General features: G+C 43.4%; 1 protein-coding gene across 1 annotated transcript in view; it reads left to right on the forward strand.

Moving 5' to 3' along the window:
- The window catches only part of LOC144685079 (ovochymase-2), a 46,191-nt gene extending 42,678 nt beyond the window's left edge, over window positions 1-3,513 (forward strand). Inside the window, exons 7-8 of the mRNA XM_078549614.1 lie at window positions 2,424-2,555; window positions 3,419-3,513. Coding sequence (XP_078405740.1) covers window positions 2,424-2,555; window positions 3,419-3,513 — 227 coding nt within the window. The remainder of the gene's footprint in view (window positions 1-2,423; window positions 2,556-3,418) is intronic.
- The last annotated feature ends 15,153 nt before the right edge of the window (window positions 3,514-18,666 follow it).

Genomic DNA, 18,666 nt, shown 5'->3' on the forward strand with positions numbered 1-18,666 from the left:
CCGCTATTAGCCTCATGAAAATGGCAGCTCGCCCTCAAACCCTGTGAGTTTTGTAGAGCTGCTGCATTAATTACTCATTAAATTCACCACAGAATGTTAGGGCTAGAACTTAACAAAATTATGATCTTTCTAACATCGTGATAATTCTTACTGATTGCCAATCAACTTCCCTGACCCAGAAAGTGAACAATTAATAGTGGAGTCTCATTCCCTCGGGTAGTAAATTGTTCTGGAAGATTTTAAAAATATCAAATTTTAAAATGTTACATGTCTCATATTTTGCTCTCTTCCAGTCCAAACTTTCTCTCACTTTATTTCTCTTTCTAGACTTGACTTGATTTGGATTCATTTGATTTCCTTCTCCACCATTCCCCTGTTCATCTCTCAATCCTTAAGTTTCATTGGTTAAGGAGAATAGATTGTTGATCCCGTCAGTCACTGAGATCCCCCAGATGCCCCATTACCACCGCTATCAACTTACTCTTCCAGCAAGTTATGAGGCAAAATATTTTAAAGCCTAAATGTACAACAGCAAGTCTATCTAATAGGGTACGCTCTGGGCTGCCCCACAACAAACTCTGAGCCAATATATAAAAATATTTGAATAATTTATCTATTTACGCACTGGGGAGTGTCTCTGCCTCTGAGGCAGAAGCTCAAGGCTCGTGTCTCACCCCAAGACTTGGTGGCCAAGGAAGGTACATTCATAGTGCAACCAAGTAGGTTGAGTATCAACCTGCAAATCCTGCTGCCACATGCTAATGGAAGGTGGTAAGAGGAGTGATTCCTGGGGCAGAATTTTGCCCTCATTGGGTGGGCGCGGCGGGCACTGATCGAAATCTCATCCCACCCATCGATGAGGTTTTGCAAAAAATCCAGAGGCTGCTTGGCTTTTTTACCTGCCCGCCAACCGTAAGGTTGGATGGGCAGTGAAAAATTTCATTTAATTAGAACTTTAATGGCCTTAGTAGGCCTGTTAATTGTCAGCGCGCGCGCTGCCGATTCCCACGTGGGCCCACTGACTGAAATATTGCGCGAGTGCGCGATGACATTGGGACGCTCACCCGACGTCATCGCGCGTCATTTTACGCTTATTTGGGTCGGGCGTGAGCCCATCCGACAAGCGCAATATTCTGCCCCTGGTCAGCCTTGTGATGGAAAGAAAGTCGGAACCTCTGCCATTACTGAGCTCTAGAGCACGACATGCATGTTAAAGTGTATGTTGCCACCATAACTTGAACTCACTGAGTGAACTGTAACACACCGCCGTCTATACCTTAAGCCATTAAATATATATCCTGAATACCAAATGGTTTTGGGCAAGAGTTTTGTTTTGCGTTGTTGAGGTGGACTGACATTTGCAGTGAGGAGCTGTTTTTATGGTGTTCTAATGATATTGAGTAATGCAACCAGAGTGAGGCAGTCAGACAGGTTCAGATGGTGGTTTAATGACTGCTCACTGAGTTGCTGGTCACGGGAGATCCAAACATGGGGAGAAACTTCTTTGGGTTGTGTGGTTTCAGCAAGATCTGCAAACCCACTGCAAAACAGTAAAACAAAAATACATTTAACATTATGTAGAGAAATGAGAAGGCTGGAGGAGTGTTTCTAAGGCAGGAAGAGGGGAAAACAAACAAAGAAATATAATTTCTCATAAAAAGAGAAAAAGGTAAGCCCTGGTCATTTTGAAAGTCTGAAAAAGAAACAACAGAAACTGCTCTGAAAACTTAGAGAGGAGAGCAGTGGCAATATTAATTTAATCTCTGTAGAGATGTCAAATTCTGATTGGATGTATTCCAGGAGGTTTCATCACATGACTTCCTGCCTCAAACTGCCCCACCCTCCCATCGCACCGTTGGTTGCTTGACATAGCCACCTCACTCCTGGATTCCTTCCCATGACCAATACGAACAGATTCTATTGACTGATTGAATGGTTCCTGATTCTCCATCAAACAGCTTTTTCTGCCCATTAATATAAGTCCATTTTTAATTTTCTGCTGATTTTTCTCCCATAACTTTTGCTTCCAGAAGTGTCTGAAGATTAACATTCAATTCTTGGAACCTCGACAACACTCTATCTCTATGCTATTTAACTCACTTAATGCCTGCATTAAGTTGGCAGAGGGAGAAGTTTGGTACAATGAAGCTAAGTGCCTGGATGAGAACAGTGCCAATCACAATCACTACACTCTGGTGATATTCCCAGCACTTATTTCCCACCTTATTCTCAAAAATCTCAGTTCAGGAAATACCATCTCTGTTTGTTGCCCAGATGTTGAATGGGGTCATTGGTATTAGGTACACGGAAGCACACTTCCTGACCACGTGAAGCTATGTGTCTAGATTGAAATAATGGAATGGCTTGAAGCCAGGCACTTTGCTGCTCAACTTTAAGAAATGTTGTCCTTTGACTCCTTTCAGTGAAGCTGTGTGGATTGAGCCCACCTCCTCCTGTCTTTTGCAACAGCACTGCCATGATGGTCCAGTTCAACTCGGATGGTATCCAGGAACTGAAGGGATTTCGAGCTACTGTCTCCTTCATTGATGTGCCAGGTCAGTTTATTCACTTTGGAGCTGAGTGCACTGTTAATTTTTGAAGCAAATGTTAATTTGGAATAGGGAAAAAACTTGGATTTATATAGCACCTTTCAAGACATCCCAAATCACTTTGAAGTACTTTTTGAAGAGTAGTCACTGTTACAACATAGGAAACACAGCAGCCAATTTATATACAGACAGCATCAACCAGATCATGTATTTTAGGAATAGGAACATAGGAACAGGAGGAGGCCATTTTGCCCCTTGAGCCTATACTGCCATTCAATGAGATCATGGCTGACCTGTGACCTAACTCTGCCCATCATTGCCCCATATCCCTCAATATCTTTGGTTAATAAAAGTCTATCGATCTCAGACTTAGAAATAACAATTGATCTAGCATTAATTGTCATTTGTAAAAGAGAGTTCCAAACTTCTACCACTCTTTATGTGTAGAAGTATTTTCAAATTTCACTCCTGAGGGGCCTTGGCTTAATTTTTAGATTGTATCCCCTAGTTCAAGATTTCCCGATCAGAGGAAATAGTTTCTCTCCATCTACCATATCAGTTCCCTTTAATATCTTGAAAACTTCAAAACCCTCTTTGATCTCCCAAATTCCAGGGAACTCAACCCTTGTAATGACTCTTTGTAATTTGACCCTTGGTGTCCAGGTGTCATTCTAGTAAATAAAAACAAAACATGCTGGAAAAACCTAGTAGGTCTGGCAGCATCTGTGAAGAGAGAAATAAAGTTAATGTTTCAAGTCTGTATGACTCTTCTTCAGAGCTCTGCCCAGAACTGAACATTGTATTTCACTTGTGGTCTAACTAGGGCCTTCGATAGTTGAAGCATAACTTCTACCCCCTTTGTATTCTAGTCCTCTATGATAAAGGTCAGCTTAATGACTCTGAGCTGGAGAGAATTGTAAACGTGTTTTCTCAGTACCACAGTCCAAAAACTCCCACGTACTGAAGCCCAGACATACAACCTGCTTGGATATATCTTATTTCATAATTGCAGATAAGAATTATTGGTTTTAGTTGAGGGATAAATATTGGCCAGGAGAACTCCCCTACTCTTCGCTGGAATACTGGCCGTCGGATTGTTTTACATCTGCCTGAGAAGGCAGATGGGGCCACAGTTTAATGTTTCATTGGACAGTGCAGCACAAGGAGTGTCATTCTACATTGCATACTCAAGCCTCCAGCATGGGACTCAACCCATGACATCCTTGTTCAGAGATGAGAAGGGCTAGCCACTGAACCATAGCTGACACAAGATAAGGAACTGAATAATGGCAGAGACATAGAAGAGTGAAATTGGTCTTTTACAATATTGAGAAATAGTGAGTTGGCCCTACCTCTTACACTGTACCCATTGAAGTCAAATCCAACCGGGTATTAAACAAGCAGCCAGTGTGATTCTATCAGTTTCCCACTGGGTTGAAGTTACTCCAAACTCTTGCATTTATATAGTAACTTTCACATTTTCAGGGCATCCTAAAATGCCTCGCAGACAATGAATTGCTTTCAAAGTGTAGTCCCTGCTGTTATACATGCAAATATCCATCTTATCCATCTAAGAATGCTGGTTAATTATTTGAAAGCTGCAAGGATCCAAAGGTAAGGTTAGCCTGTGCTCAACCAATTGAATGACCAAACTGCTTTGTACTGCCACCATGATCTGTGGACTTTTGGCACTTGTTCTTGGTTATGGGTATGCGTGAGCTATCTTCCCTAGACAGACTGTAGTCTTACTCTGGTACTTGCTTTAAACTTGTTTATTAACACTATATATAAACAGGTTACAGGGTAAATTATGTCTCTCCTGTGTTCAGTGTGTTCCATCCTCTCTTGAGAGAATCTAGCACATGACTGCTGATGTCACAGATACATCGTCATCTACATCACTCATTAGCATATCTATTCTTATTAGCCCATTACACTACACAGACCTTGAATGGTTATGCATTTTGGTTATCATGGGTTTACTGGGAATTTGTGAAAAATGTTAATGTTTCCATTGTTGTTCCAAGAAATTATTCCAATGAAGATTTCAGGAGAAACTTCTTTATCCAGGGAATGGTGAGAATATGGAACTCACTACCACATGGATTAGTTTGAGCGAATAGCATAGGTACGTTTAAGGGGAAGCCATATAAATACATGAAGGACAAAGGAATAGAAAGATATCTTGATAGGTCGAGATGAAGTAAATGGAGTGGGGGGGAGGCTCATGTGGAGCATAAACACCAATTGGGCATAAATGACCTGTTCCTGTGCTGTAAATTAAATGTAATTATTCATAACTATAAACAGATTTGCACGTAGGAAGGTCAATCTCCCACCTTTGAACTAGCAAATAATATAAAAACAGACAGTAAGGGCTCCTACAAGTTTATAAAAAGGAACAGAGTAGTTAAAGTGAACGTTGGTCCCTTAGAGGATGAGACTGGGGAACTAATAATGGGAAACAAGAATATGGCAGAGACTTTGAATAAGTATTTTGTACCTGTTTTCATTGTAGAGGACGCTAAAATCATCCCAATCATTGTAGAAATTCAAAGGAGGGAGGAATTTAAAACAATTGCTATCAATAGAGAAGAAGCTTTTTTTAAATCGTTCATGGGATGCGGGCATCACTGGCTAGACCAGCATTTATTGCCCATCCCTAATTGCTGGTGGTGGTGAGCTGCCTTCTTGAACTGCTGCAGTCTATGTGGTGTAGATACACCCACAGTGCTGTTAGGGAGGGAGTTCCAGGATTTTGACCCAGGGACAGTGAAGGAATGGCGATATATTTCCATGTCAGGATGGTGAGTGGCTTGGAGGGGAACTTCCAAGTGCTGGTGTTCCCATGTGTCTGCTGCCCTTGTCCTTCTAGATTGTTGAGGTCATGGGTTTGGAAGGTGCTATCTAAGGAGCCTTGATGAATTCCTGCAGTGCATCTTGTAGATAGTACACACTGCTGCTATTCTGTGTTGCTCATGGAGGGAGTGAATGTTTGTGGATGGGGTGCCAGTCAAGTGGACTGCTTTGTCCTGGATGGTGTCAAACATATTGATTGTTGCGGGAACTGCACTCATTCAGGCAATTGGAGGGTATTCCATTATACTCCTTACTTGTGTCTTGTAGATAGTGGGCAGGCTTTGGGGCATCAAGATGTGAGTTACTCGACACAGGATTCCTAGCTTCTGACCTGCTCTTGTAGCCACAGTATTTATATGGCTAGTCTAGTTTAGTTTCTGGTCAATGGTAATCCCCAGGATGTTGATAGTGGGGGACTCGGCAATGGTAATGCCATTGAATGGCAAGGGGAGATGGTCAGATTTTCTCTTGTTGGAGATGGTCATTGCCTGGCACTTGTGTGGCACAAATGTTACTTGCTACTTGTCAGCCCAGGCCTGGATGTTGTTTAGATTTTGCTGCATTTGGGGATGGACTGCTTCAGTATCTGAGGAGTCGCGAATGTTACTGAACATTGTGCAATCGTCAGTGAACACCCCCAATTCTGACCTTATGATGGAAGGAAGGTCATTGATGAAGCAGCTGAAGATGGTTGGACCTAGGGCACTACCTTGAGGAGCTCCTGCAGTGATGTTCTGGAACTGAGATGATTGACCTCCAACAACCACAACCATCTTCATTTGTGCTAGATATGACTCCAACCAGCAGAGAGATTTCCCCCTGATTCCCATTGACCCCAGGTCTGCTAGTCCTCCTTGATGCCACACTTGGTCAAATGCTGCCTTGATGTCAAGGGCAGTCACTTTCACCTCACCTCAGGAGTTTAGCTCTTTTGTCCATGATTGAACCAAGGCTGTAATGAGGCCAGGAGCTGAGTGACCCTGGTGGAACCAAAACAGTGAGCAGGTTATTGCTGAGCAAGTGCCGCTTGATAGCACTGTTGTTGACCCCTTCCATAACTTTGTTGATGATCGAGAATAGACTGATGGGGTGGTAATTGGCTGGGTTGGATTTGTCCTGCTTTTTGTGTACAGGACATACATGGGCAATTTTCCAGATAGCCAGTGTTGTACTGGAACAGCTTGGCTAGGGGTGCGGCAGTTTCTGGTGTACAAGTCATCAGTACTATTGCCGGAATGTTGCCAGGGCTCATAGCCTTTGCAGTATCCAGTGCCTTAAGCTGTTTCTTGATATCACATGGAGTGAATCGAATTGACTGAAGACTGACATCTGTCATGTTGGGAATCTCAGGAGGAGACCGAGATGAATCATCGACTTGGCACTTCTGGTTGACCAACTGGCTTGGTGGTAATGGTAGAGTGGGGGATATGTCAGGCCTTGAGTTATAGATTGTGATTGAGTACAATTCGGTTGCTGCTGATGGCACACAGCGCCTTGTGGTTGTCCGGTTGTGAGATGCTAGACCTGTTTGAAATTTATCCTGTTTAGCATGGTGGTAGTGCCACACAACATGATGGAAGGTATCCCCAATGTGAAGACAGAGCTTCGTCGGCACATGGACTGTGCGGTGGTCACTTCTACCTAAACTGTCATGGAATGGTGCATCTGTGGCAGGCAGGTTTGTATGGATGAACAAGTATGTTTCTCCTCCTTGTTGTTTCCCTCACCACCTGCTGCAGACCCAGTCTAGCAGCTATGCCCTTGGCCACCTCGGTCAGTAGTGGTGCTACCGAGCCATCCTTGGTGATGGACAATGAAATCCCCTGCCCAGAGTACATTCTGCACCCTTGCCACCCTCAGTGCTTCCTCCAAGTGGTGTTCAACATGGAGGAGTAGTGATCCATTGGTGGGGGGAGACTGGGGGGTGGGTGTAGGGGGTGCGGTACGTGGTAATCAGCAGGAGGTGTCCTTTCCCATGTTTGACCTGATGCCATGAGACTTCATGGGGTCCAGAGGCAATGTTGAGGACTCCCTGGGCAATTCCCTCCCTAATGTATACCACTGTGCTGCCACGTCCACTGGGCCTGACCTGCCGGTGATACAGGGCATGCCAGGAATGGCGATGGCAGTGTCTGGGACATTATCTGTAAGGCATGATTCTGTGGGTATGACTATGTTAGGTCCTTGCTTAACTAGTCTGTGGGACAACTCCCAGTTGTTAGTAAGGAGGACTTTGCAGGATCGCCAGGGCTGAGTTTGCCGTTGTCATTTCCGGTGCCAAGGTCGATGCCCGGTGGTCCATCCGGTTTCATTCCTTTTAGGCTTTTTAGTAGTTTGATATAACTAGTGGCTTAGTCAACCACATTGCTGTGGATCTGGTAAGGATAGCAGATTTCCTTCCCTAACAGGGCATTAGTGAAGCAGATGGGTTTTTTTAATGATAATTATAATGGTTTCATTAGACTTTTAATTCCAGATTTTTATTTATTGAATTCAAATTCCACCATCTACTGTGGTGGGATTCAAACCTGGGTCCCCAGAGCACCCTGCATCTCTGGATTACTAGTCCAGTGACAATACCACTATGCTACCTGTACTAAGAAAGTGCTAGGAAAACGAATGGAACTAAAGGCTGACAAATTCTCCAAACCTGATGGCTTGCTTCCTAATGAAGTGGCTGCGAAGATAGCGGATTCATTGGTTATAATCTCCTAGAGTTCCCTAGATTCTGGAAAAGTCCTAGCGGATTGAAAAACTGCCAGTTAGCCTAAAATTAGAAAAATGCTTTTTCTATCAGCTATCAGTCTCTTCTCATTCTCTCCCTTTGCTTCTCTTATTTGTTTTTTCACTTCCCCTCTGAACCTTCTATATTCAGCCTGGAGTTGAGTCCAAGATCAGAAGGTCTCATTGTTGTTACAAGTTCAGAAGCAGTTTTCTTCAGTGCTCTATCATACAGTGACTATTTCCCCAGAAGATGGCACTGTAGCTTATTGCCAGCCCATATGGCTCTCCTTCCTTTAAGCTTTCCTCACTGTAACGCACATTTTCTATCAGCAAATTACAATTGAATGTTCCCTTTTCTTAACCACAGTGTCTCCTGCCAATGCAAAATGGCCATGCAAGATGGCTGCCGATACCTATCTGCTCAGGCGTACTGGTCGCTGCATGCGCAGAAAACCAGTGATGTCACTCCGCTGCGCCCAGCCTGCCAAAGCTACCGCATTTTGCGCTAAAATGTGAATGCTTGGGTAATGTGAATTAAGCAATGTAAATTGGAGCCAACAATTTGAACTGTTGATAACTTGAATCAAGTGACCTTGAGTTAGGATGCAACAGCTATAGCAATGGGTGTTTCTCTGTATATGATGGGTTTATTGTAGTGATTGAAGGTATAGCCTTTCCTACTGCCTATTAGGGGTCACGTGATTGTTCTTGATTAATAAGCCCTGAGCGCGGGTAATCTGGGGATCGGGGCTTTTCTAGTCGTGGACCTGGTTCAAGCATGTAGCTTCTAAAACAGCTCCGTAATAAAGTTATCTGTTTCAAGTAAGAACCTGTCCAATACCTCAAGTCATTACATTTGGCGATGAGGGTAAAATGCTGTACCTCGCCTTGTGAGTGTGAGTACATCAGTTCTTAAAAAAATGGAAAGAAAAGTATACTCACCAGTCATGCCACTCCTCAGCAGAATTGACCCTTATGACATGTCCATGGAAGACTGGAGCCAGCGTGTACAGCGCCTAGGTTTCTATTTTGTGGCAAATGAAATAATCGCAGAGGAGAAGCAGAAAGCAATTCGTTTCAGTGTCAGTGATAGCAAGGCATATAACCTCATCCTTAATCTGACAGCCCCAGATGCGCCCAATTCTAAATCTTTTAATGAATTGGTAGACCTCGTGAACACGCATTTTCAGCCGAAGCCATTGGTAATTACGCAGAGGTTTAAGTTTAACTCTAGAGTAAGGGCCCCGGGAGAGTCCCTCACAACTTATGTAGCAAAATTGAAGCAGTTGACTGAGCGCTGCGTCTTCCGAGATACATTCAATGACATTTTGTGGGACTGGTTGGTTTGTGGCGTTCACGACGCCGCCATTCAGCGCTGTTTACTTGCAGAAGTTAACATCAATCTGAAGTGTGCCATAGAAATAGCACTAGCCATGGCAAGTGCTGCAAAGGACTTGCAGGCTTTACAGAGTGTGCAACATGGTGCCGATCTTCAGTTAGGGTGGGAACCTACTACTGGGCATGGTGCAAAAACCAGAGAGGCAGCAGCGAAGCGGGAGACAGTCTCTGCTGCTCAAAAAGTGAAAAGGCCTAGTGGAAGCATTTAAGTAGCGATTTCGAAGCTAATCTGCTAAAGATGTGGGGGTAACCATGCACCAGGCACCTGGGGAAGAATTTTCCCCCTGTCGGAGGGGAAGTGCAGGAGCGGGCACTGGCGGGCCAATTAAGGTCCGCCCAGTATGACGTCCACCAGGAAGCGCTATGCACTCCCTGTGAGGGCTGGGGTGGGGGGATTCCCTCAGCCGGCAGTGCGCACAAAAGAGCGCACTGATCTCCCCGAGGCTAAGTGCTGCCTCAGGGAGATCAGCTCAGAATTAAAACTTTTAACGTAAATGTTTAAAAAAATTCCCTAACATGCCCCCTCATGTGACGCTGTCACATGAAGCTGGGACATGTCCATCGCTTAAACTCAAACCTTTATTAAAAATTTTAAAACCCTCATGGGCAGCGATCATAGTCCCTGTGATGAAACCAGATCAAAATATTCGCATTTGTAGGGACTACAAATTAACCGTGAACAAGGCAACTAAACTGGATAAATATCCTATCCTAAGGATAGAAGACTTGTATGCAAAGCTAGCTGGAGGCAAATCTTTATGCTTTGGGTTATTGGGTCCGCTTTGTCCCATGAACGTGAGCTGCGCCCTTGATATCTACATACTAGTCAGTGCTTGAAACAGCATAGGCAGAGGGAGACCAATTTACTTAACAAACACTGGTGGTTTATTGGAACTAGGATGGAACACTAACACAATGTGCCCGTGGATGAGGCTTCATGCTTTTTATAATGCCCGCCAGGGCTCCCAGCCTGCCCGTCAACCCTAAGGCTTGAAGGGCAGGTCCATTAATTAGGTTAATGACTTGTTAAATGGCCTCAATAGGCCAATAGGGAGTTCTGCCCGATGTCATCCCGCTTCATTTTACACATCAGCGAGCAGGCCCCGACCCCCACTCGCTGACTTAAAGACCCTGCCCCTGCAGGTTCAAGAAGGCAGAATGCCATTACTGCCACAAGAAAGGGCACATGCCTGTAATAAAGCAGTGCAGGGCGAAATCAAGACAGCCCATAAGACAGCAGACCGAGACGAATGAAGCGAATGATATAACAGAACCAGAAGCTGCTGATACTGATATCTATTCCCTATACAATGTCAAAGCAGTAAAAACCTGAACCAGTCACCGTCACCCTTCAAGTGAATGGGAGGCCATCAGTCATGGAGGTAGATACGGGAGCCTCAACCACACTGATGAGAGAACACACATTTAAATAGCTAAGTGAAGGTACCCAACCACTGAACCTGGATCAAACCACAGCTCAATTGAAAACATACACTGGAGGGTCCATACAGGTAGATGACATCCCCAATGTACCTGTGTCCTATAGGCAACAGACAGCCCAGCTTCCAGTGACTATAGTGACAGGTGAGTGACCTCGCGTTTTGGGCTGCAAATGGTTACAAAAAATTAAGCTCAAGTGGTTGGAAATATTTCAAGTGAGAACAGGAGGAGTTCCTGAGCTGTTAAGGAAATACGACAATGTATTTTGTGACAAATGGGGAAAGATAGAAGGCTTACAAGCAAAAATATATGCAAATTTGGAGGCAACACCCTGTTTCTATAAGGCCAGACCTGTGCCTTATGCCCTAAAGGAGAAAGTGAATGCAGAATTGTGCTGCTTAGAGAAGCTAGGCATCATTGATGCCAGTCAACTTTTCGGAATGGGCAGCGACCATAGTCCCTGTGATGAAACTAGATCAAACTATTCGCATTTGTGGGGACTACAAATTAACCGTGAACAAGGCAACTAAACTGGATAAATATCCTATCCTAAGGATAGAAGACTTGTATGCAAAACTAGCTGGAGGCAAATCTTTATGCTTTGGGTTATTGGGTCCGCTTTGTCCCATGAACGTGAGCTGCGCCCTTGATATCTACATACTAGTCAGTGCTTGAAACAGCATAGGCAGAGGGAGACCAATTTACTTAACAAACACTGGTGGTTTATTGGAACTAAGATGGAACACTAACACAATGTGTTCCTCCTCAATCACCTGCAGATCTAGACTTACAGTTACCAAAGTAACCCGCTGAATAGCGATTGGTTGATATAGTCACATGGTCGATTAACTGCATTCTCTTAAAGGTAGATATCACTCCACTTTACCATACAAATCCTACTCCGAACTGGACATGAGCCACGCATACCAACAGCTAGAGCTGGACAGCACAGCTAGAGAGTATGTAACCATCAATACGCAGAAGGGCCTCTATCAATATACATGCCTACCCTTTGGTGTATCACCTGCGTGTGAAATCTTCCAAAAGACCATGGAAAGTCTATTGCAAGGACTTCCCAGAATAGTAGTGTACCTGGATGATGTCTAAATCACTGGGTCAACAGAAGCCAAACATTTGGCCAACCTAGAAGAGGTTTTAAGAAGATTTTTGGAAGCTGGTGTACGATTAAGGAAAGAGAAATGTACATTCCAAGTGCCAGAAGTCACTTACTTGGCTCATCGGATGGATGCCATGGGGTTCCATCCAGTAGAGGAGAAAGTTAGGGCAATCAAAGAGGTGCTTCCTTCCAGTGTCACTGAACTTAAGTCTTTTTTGGGCATGATTAATTATTATAGTCGCTTCTTGCCAAACTTGTCAACAGTGTTAGCACCTTTATACTTATTATTGAAAAAGAATCATCAATGGTCATGGAATTCACAAGAAGAAGACGCTTTTGTAAAAGTTAAGAAGCTATGAAGCTACATTCATCATGTCCATTGGTACATTATGACCCATGAAAAGAATTAATATTAACCTGTGATGCATCTCCTTACGCTGTGGAAGCTGTGTTATCACACAGGATGGAAGATGGTTCAGAACGGCCAGTCGGCTATGTCTCTAGAACCCTCTCTGCAGCCGAGAAGGGTTATTCACAACTAGAAAAGGAAGGTTTATCAGTACTATTTGGAGTGAAGAAGTTCCACCAATATCTGCATGGATAACATTTAATCATGTGTCGGACCATAAACCATTATTGGGTTTATTCAGTGAGGATAAACCCATTCCGCCAATAGCCTCAGCAAGAATTCAACATTGGGCTTTGATATTATCTGCATATGAGTACACCTTTATGCACCGTCATGGTGTGCATATTGCAAATGCAGATGTGCTCAGTCATCTCCCAGATAGCATTGTACATACTCCAGTGCCACAAGAAGATGTGCATATGCTGAATTTCTTGGAGTCTTCGCCTGTGTGTGTGAAGCAAATAAGGAATTGGACAAACAGGGATCCAATTTTGTCAAAAGTCCGAGACCTTGCATTGCAAGGACGGTCGAATTCACCAGTGTCTGAAGAGATAAGATCATTCCATGCCCGAAAAACACAGTTAAGTTGTCAAGATGGAATCTTGTTATGGGGATCAAGAGTCATCGTCCCTTCGCAAGGAAGAGAACCACTCTTGACAGAGCTTCACAATGCGCGTCCAGGCATATCGAAGATGAAGATGCTTGCGCGACGCTATGTCTGGTGACCAGGCATTGACAGTGACATTGAAAGCATGGTCAAGCACTATTTCCAGTGTCAGCAACAACAGATGTTGCCCATTTCAGCTCCACTGCATCCATGGGGGTGGCCTGGTTGACCTTGGGTTAGACTACATATTGATTATGTAGGTCCATTTTTAGGTACCATGTTTTTATTGATCATTGATGCACATTCTAAGTGGATGGATGTGTATGAAGTTAGATCACCGACATTGAGTGCAATTATTGAAAAGCTGCGCCAATGTTATAGTATACATGGCCTACTGGAAGTCATTGTTTTGGATAACGGTATAATCTCCACTAGCACCGAATTTCAGAGATTCATGAGTTTAAATGGAATTAAACATATTAAAACAGCACCATATCATCCCTCATCAAATGAATTAACTGAAAATGCACTGCAAACTTTCAAATCAGGAATGAAGGGGCTATCCGAAGGTCTCTAGAAACTGGACTTCCACATTTTCTTCTCAATTATCGCATGACTCCTCATGCAACTATGGGTTCAATGCTGTCTGAATTAGTGATGAAACACTGCCTATGTTTAAGGTTAAGTCTAGTGTTTCCAAACTTAGAGGGGAAGGCACAGAAGAATCAGAGTAATCAAAAATTGAATCACGATATTCATAGCAAAGCTTGAAGATTTTCTGTAGGACATAATTTTTGTGCGGAATTTTGGAAATAGACCTAGTTGGATTCCTGATAGAATGGTTTCAGAAACTAGACCTTTGTCATTCCAAGTGAAAGTGGAAGACTGGATTGTTCGAAAACATATGGCTCACATAAGGAGTAGAGATCTGTTCCAACAATTTGCTATTCCGCCTGTAATTGGTGTTGAACCTTTAATCCCTGAGGTGACAAATCGACCTAGAATACACATAGCTGATGTCTCTGTTGAATTGCCTAATCCTGAACAGCCACTGTCTAAGGATGTATCGGATGCTGCAGTTCCTGATCATGTCGATCCAGTGGGAGAATCTCAAGTGGTAGAGCTACGTCGCTCTAACCGAATTAGGAAACCACTTCAGAGACTTAATCTTTAATCACCTGACCTGTGTGTGTGTATTGGATTAATATATTCTTTGTAAGTAGGAAATGTAAAAAAAAAGGGGAGGAAATGTAATGATTGAAGGTATAAAAACATAGAAACATAGAAAATAGGAGCAGGAGTAGGCTATTTGGCCCTTTGAGCCTGCTCCGCCATTCATTATGACGATGGCTGATCATCCAACTCAATAGCATGCTCCCGCTTTCTCCCCATACCCTTTGATCCCTTTCGCCCCAAGAGCTATATCTAACTCCTTCTTGAAAGCATACAATGTTTTGGCCTCCACTACTTTCTGTGGTAGTGAATTCCACAGGCTCACCACTCTCTGGGTGAAGAAATTTCTCTTCATCTAAATGGTCTACCTGTAACCTCCAGACTGTGACCGCTGGTTCTGGACTCCCCCACCATTGGGAACATCCTTCCTGCATCTACCCTGACTAGTCCTGTTAGAATTTTATAGGTTTCAATGAGATCCCCCCTCATTCTTCTGAACTCCAATGAATATAATCCTAACCGACTCAAACTCTCCTCATATGTCAGTCCCACCATCCCAGGAATCAGTCTGATAAACCTTCGCTGCACTCCCTCTATAGCAAGAGCATCCTTCCTCAGATAAGGAGACCAAAACTGCACACAATGTTCCAAGTATGGTCTCACCAAGGCCCTGTATAATTGCAGCAAGACATCCCTGCTCCTGTACCCGAATCCTCTGGCTATGAAGGCCAACATACCATTTGCCTTCTTTACCGCCTGCTGCACCTGCATGCTTACCTTCAGCGACTGGTGCACATTCCCCTCTCTTATAGCCATTCAGATAATAATCTGCCTTCCTGTTTCCTATGCCTTCCTTTCCTACTGCCTATTAGGGGTCAAGTGATTGTTCTTGATGGATGAGCCCTAAGCGTGGGTAATCCGGGGTCGGGGTTTTTCTAGTCGTGGACCTGGTTCAAGCGTGCAGCTTCTAAAAGAGCCCTGTAATAAAGTTATCTGTTTCAAGTAAGAAACGTGTCCGGTACATCAAGTCATTACATTTATGATCTGCATTCTGTTTATCCAAGAGTGACTTTCCATTTTAGCTTTTAGCCAGATTAATCAGCCTTGGATTTTTTTTTTGAAGGCTGCAGTGTTACACATTGTGGAACTGGTGGCATGGCCCAGCACTGATAATTTACAGGAGCAAATCCATTTTACTTTGCTGGGTGCTGGGGTTAGGGGCGAGCGGGAACCCCAAGTCTCATTCTTGTACCAATACCATCACTGAGGTGACAGTATACTTTTTCTCCCAGTCTCCTGATGGGGTTGAACTCTGAAGCGGTGTCATCACATCAAGCATCTGACAAATAAAATGACCAGACATTTTATGAGTTTGATTCGGGCCCTTTAATTCCTAATTGTGTGGTTACAAATAAAATGACAATGGACATTGCTAAAGTAAAAAAGACATGGAGGGAGTTGTTGGTGCATTAAAACCATTTCTTGATCGGTATACACTAAACTGATGTTGACTGTTGCCTACTCTCGCAATGATGTAACGGAGTTAAACACTAGAACTGCGCATGCACGGCGTTGGCGACAAATGCAACCTTTCTTAACAGCTCCAGGTATATCCCCAAACAGTGCCATCTCTGACTGCTGACTGAGTTTCATCCCTGATCGGTTTTCACTATAATCCCATTCACCTCTCATTCCTGTGCTCACTGACCTACATTGGCTCTCAGACCACCAATGCCTCGATTTTTAAATTGTCATTCTTGTTTTCAAACCCCTCAATGGTTTCACTCCTCCTGATCTCTGTAACCTCTTCCAGCCCCACAACGATCCAGGACCTCAGAGCTTCTCCAATTCTGGCCTCATGTGCATTGCCAATTTGAATTGCTCCACCATTGGTCGCTGTGCCTCCAGCTGCCGAGGCCTAAAGCCCTGTGGTTCTTCCCCTATACCTCTCTGCTGCTCCACCTCTCTCTCCTCCTGTAAGATGCCCCTTTAAAATCTACCTCTGTGTCCAAGTTTTTAGTCACCTGCCCTAATATCACCTTATTTGGCTCAGTATCAAATTTTGTTATGTAAAGTGAGGTGCCTTGGCATGTTTGACTATGTTAACAATCCTAGTACAACTTTTAAACAAGCTGTTGTTATTCTGTTGCACTGGGATTTCTACATTTACTTCAAATGTTCATTCAATTCTTTGCTTGAGAACTGACAGGAGCCTTATCGATTTCGATGACCTCACTCTTCCTGATTGTATTTACCAAGTAGGGTCTTGTTGCTTTTCTAATTGAATGGCTCCTTTGTCTAACTCCCTATGGATTTCAATTGTCAGCAGGAGTTTGATGGCTAAATTGCTTGTCTTACAATTATAGTATGACTCCTTTCACAACTTCAGGACATTGCAAAGCACTTTACAGCCTATGAAGGACCACTGAAATGTAGTTACTGTTGCAATTTAAGAAACGTGGCATCTGATCTGTATGCAGCAAGCTCCCATAAGCAGCAAGGAGATAAATGGTCAATCTGATTTAGTCATGTTGGTTGAGGGATAAATATTAACCAAGACACTGGGGAGAACCCCTGTTCTTCTTCAAAATAGTGTCATGGGATCTTTAATGGCCACCTATGAGGCCAAGGTTTATAGTACGGCAGGTCTGACACTGCAGTACTGCCTCAGTACTGCCCTGGATGTTTCAGCCTGGATTATAAGCTTAAACCTGTGGAAATCCACAATTTCTGATTGAGGCATGAGTGCTACCCACTGATCCATGGCTGCATGATTAGTACCATAGATCATGACGTATAAGTCAACCTTTGAAATCTTGAAAGACCCTTCCAAAAACACCGGTTGACTTATATGGCAAGTATAAAATGTGAACCACCAATGTTGATGTAGGTGGTCACCATTTTGTATTGTGAAAACAAAAGGTATTTACTACAAATAAAATCAATGTGACACATTTTATTGAATGAATTAATTCTACAGGGGTACCTTTAACCATAATCAAAACAGTTTAAAAACTGTCAAATTCATTGTCTTTAGCAGCTGACACAAAGAGTTCACCAAATCCATTCTGAGTCACTTTGGCTATGGCATCACCATAAGGATCCCACTCTGGATCAAATTTTGAATTTTCGATTTCAGAATCACCCCATTCACAACAAATCATCTTCCTCTCCATCCATTGGTATATTTCCCCTCCTGTGAAAGTTTTTTCTCCATTGACCATCCACCTATTCAATTCAGCACAAACATGATCCTTGGATGGTTTGTTGAGGCACACATCCAAGGATTGAACTATGGACGTTAGACGTCCTGGTATACCTGCAATTTGGGTGTTATTCCTTTGCAGGCGCCTCTTGATCTCATAGGTTATATGGGATCTGAATATGTCCCACAATAATAAGCTGCATTCTTTGTGTAGGCCACAGGATGCCTATTCTATACATTATCGGTCTACAACTTCACTCATCCAACCATTGTCGTGGACATGCACAAAAACTCCTGCAGGGAACTTGATTTCCAGCATGATTATACGTTTGAAAATTACCTTAGACTTTAATTTTGTTCCGTTGCCATGCAGGGTCATACTACCATGAATCTTATCCCGTCCTCTAGTTTTCACTAGAACTGTTTTTGAACCTTTCCATTCCACAGTTTGGTTGCTGGGCATATTGAAATTCATGGGCGTTTCAGCCATGTTGCTGATGTGATACAATGGGTACTCGTGTTTTTGCCTCTGTCTGATGATGGAATCAGGATTCAGGAATGGATACAGGAATGGATACAGGAAACTGGTAATTTTGGCATCGAGGTCTTTTGGTAGTCTCCGAGTGATCTTGGTTTTCTGCTGAAACATTAGAAACTTCATTCCATAAAGCGGCTACACCAACTAGAAAAATGCCGCGGATGCAAGAAATCTGAAACAAAAACAGAAAATGCTGGAAAAACTCAGCAGGTCTAGCAGCATCTGTGGAGAGAGAAACAGAGTTGACGTTTCGAGTCCTTATAACCCTTCTTCGGAGCTCTGAGTTTTTCCAGCGTTTTCTGTTTTGGTACACCAACTAACTGTTGCTCTGAAATCTTTGCTAGACTCAGGCTTTGATTTGGCCCACCTAAGTGCATATATATTCATTGCATTTCCGGTGATGCTGTAACCTTTCTGACGATTTTTGAGGATTCATTCTGATACATTCTTCTCAAGATCAGGCTGGTGCCTGGTCCCTGTCCTCATGGCGCATTTGGTCTTGGACATTCTCAGGGCGGAGTTGTTCTTCTTCCAATCTTGCACCAATTTCTCACTAACACCGAGTTCCCTCACTGCAGCACAGTTATTTGATGAGTTAGCAAATATTATGTGTGTTAACTTAAAACCAGCTTCATACTTCATTCTTT

This window comes from Cetorhinus maximus, chromosome 9, assembly GCF_964194155.1.
Source record: "Cetorhinus maximus chromosome 9, sCetMax3.hap1.1, whole genome shotgun sequence".
Classification (NCBI taxonomy): Eukaryota; Metazoa; Chordata; class Chondrichthyes; order Lamniformes; family Cetorhinidae; genus Cetorhinus; species Cetorhinus maximus.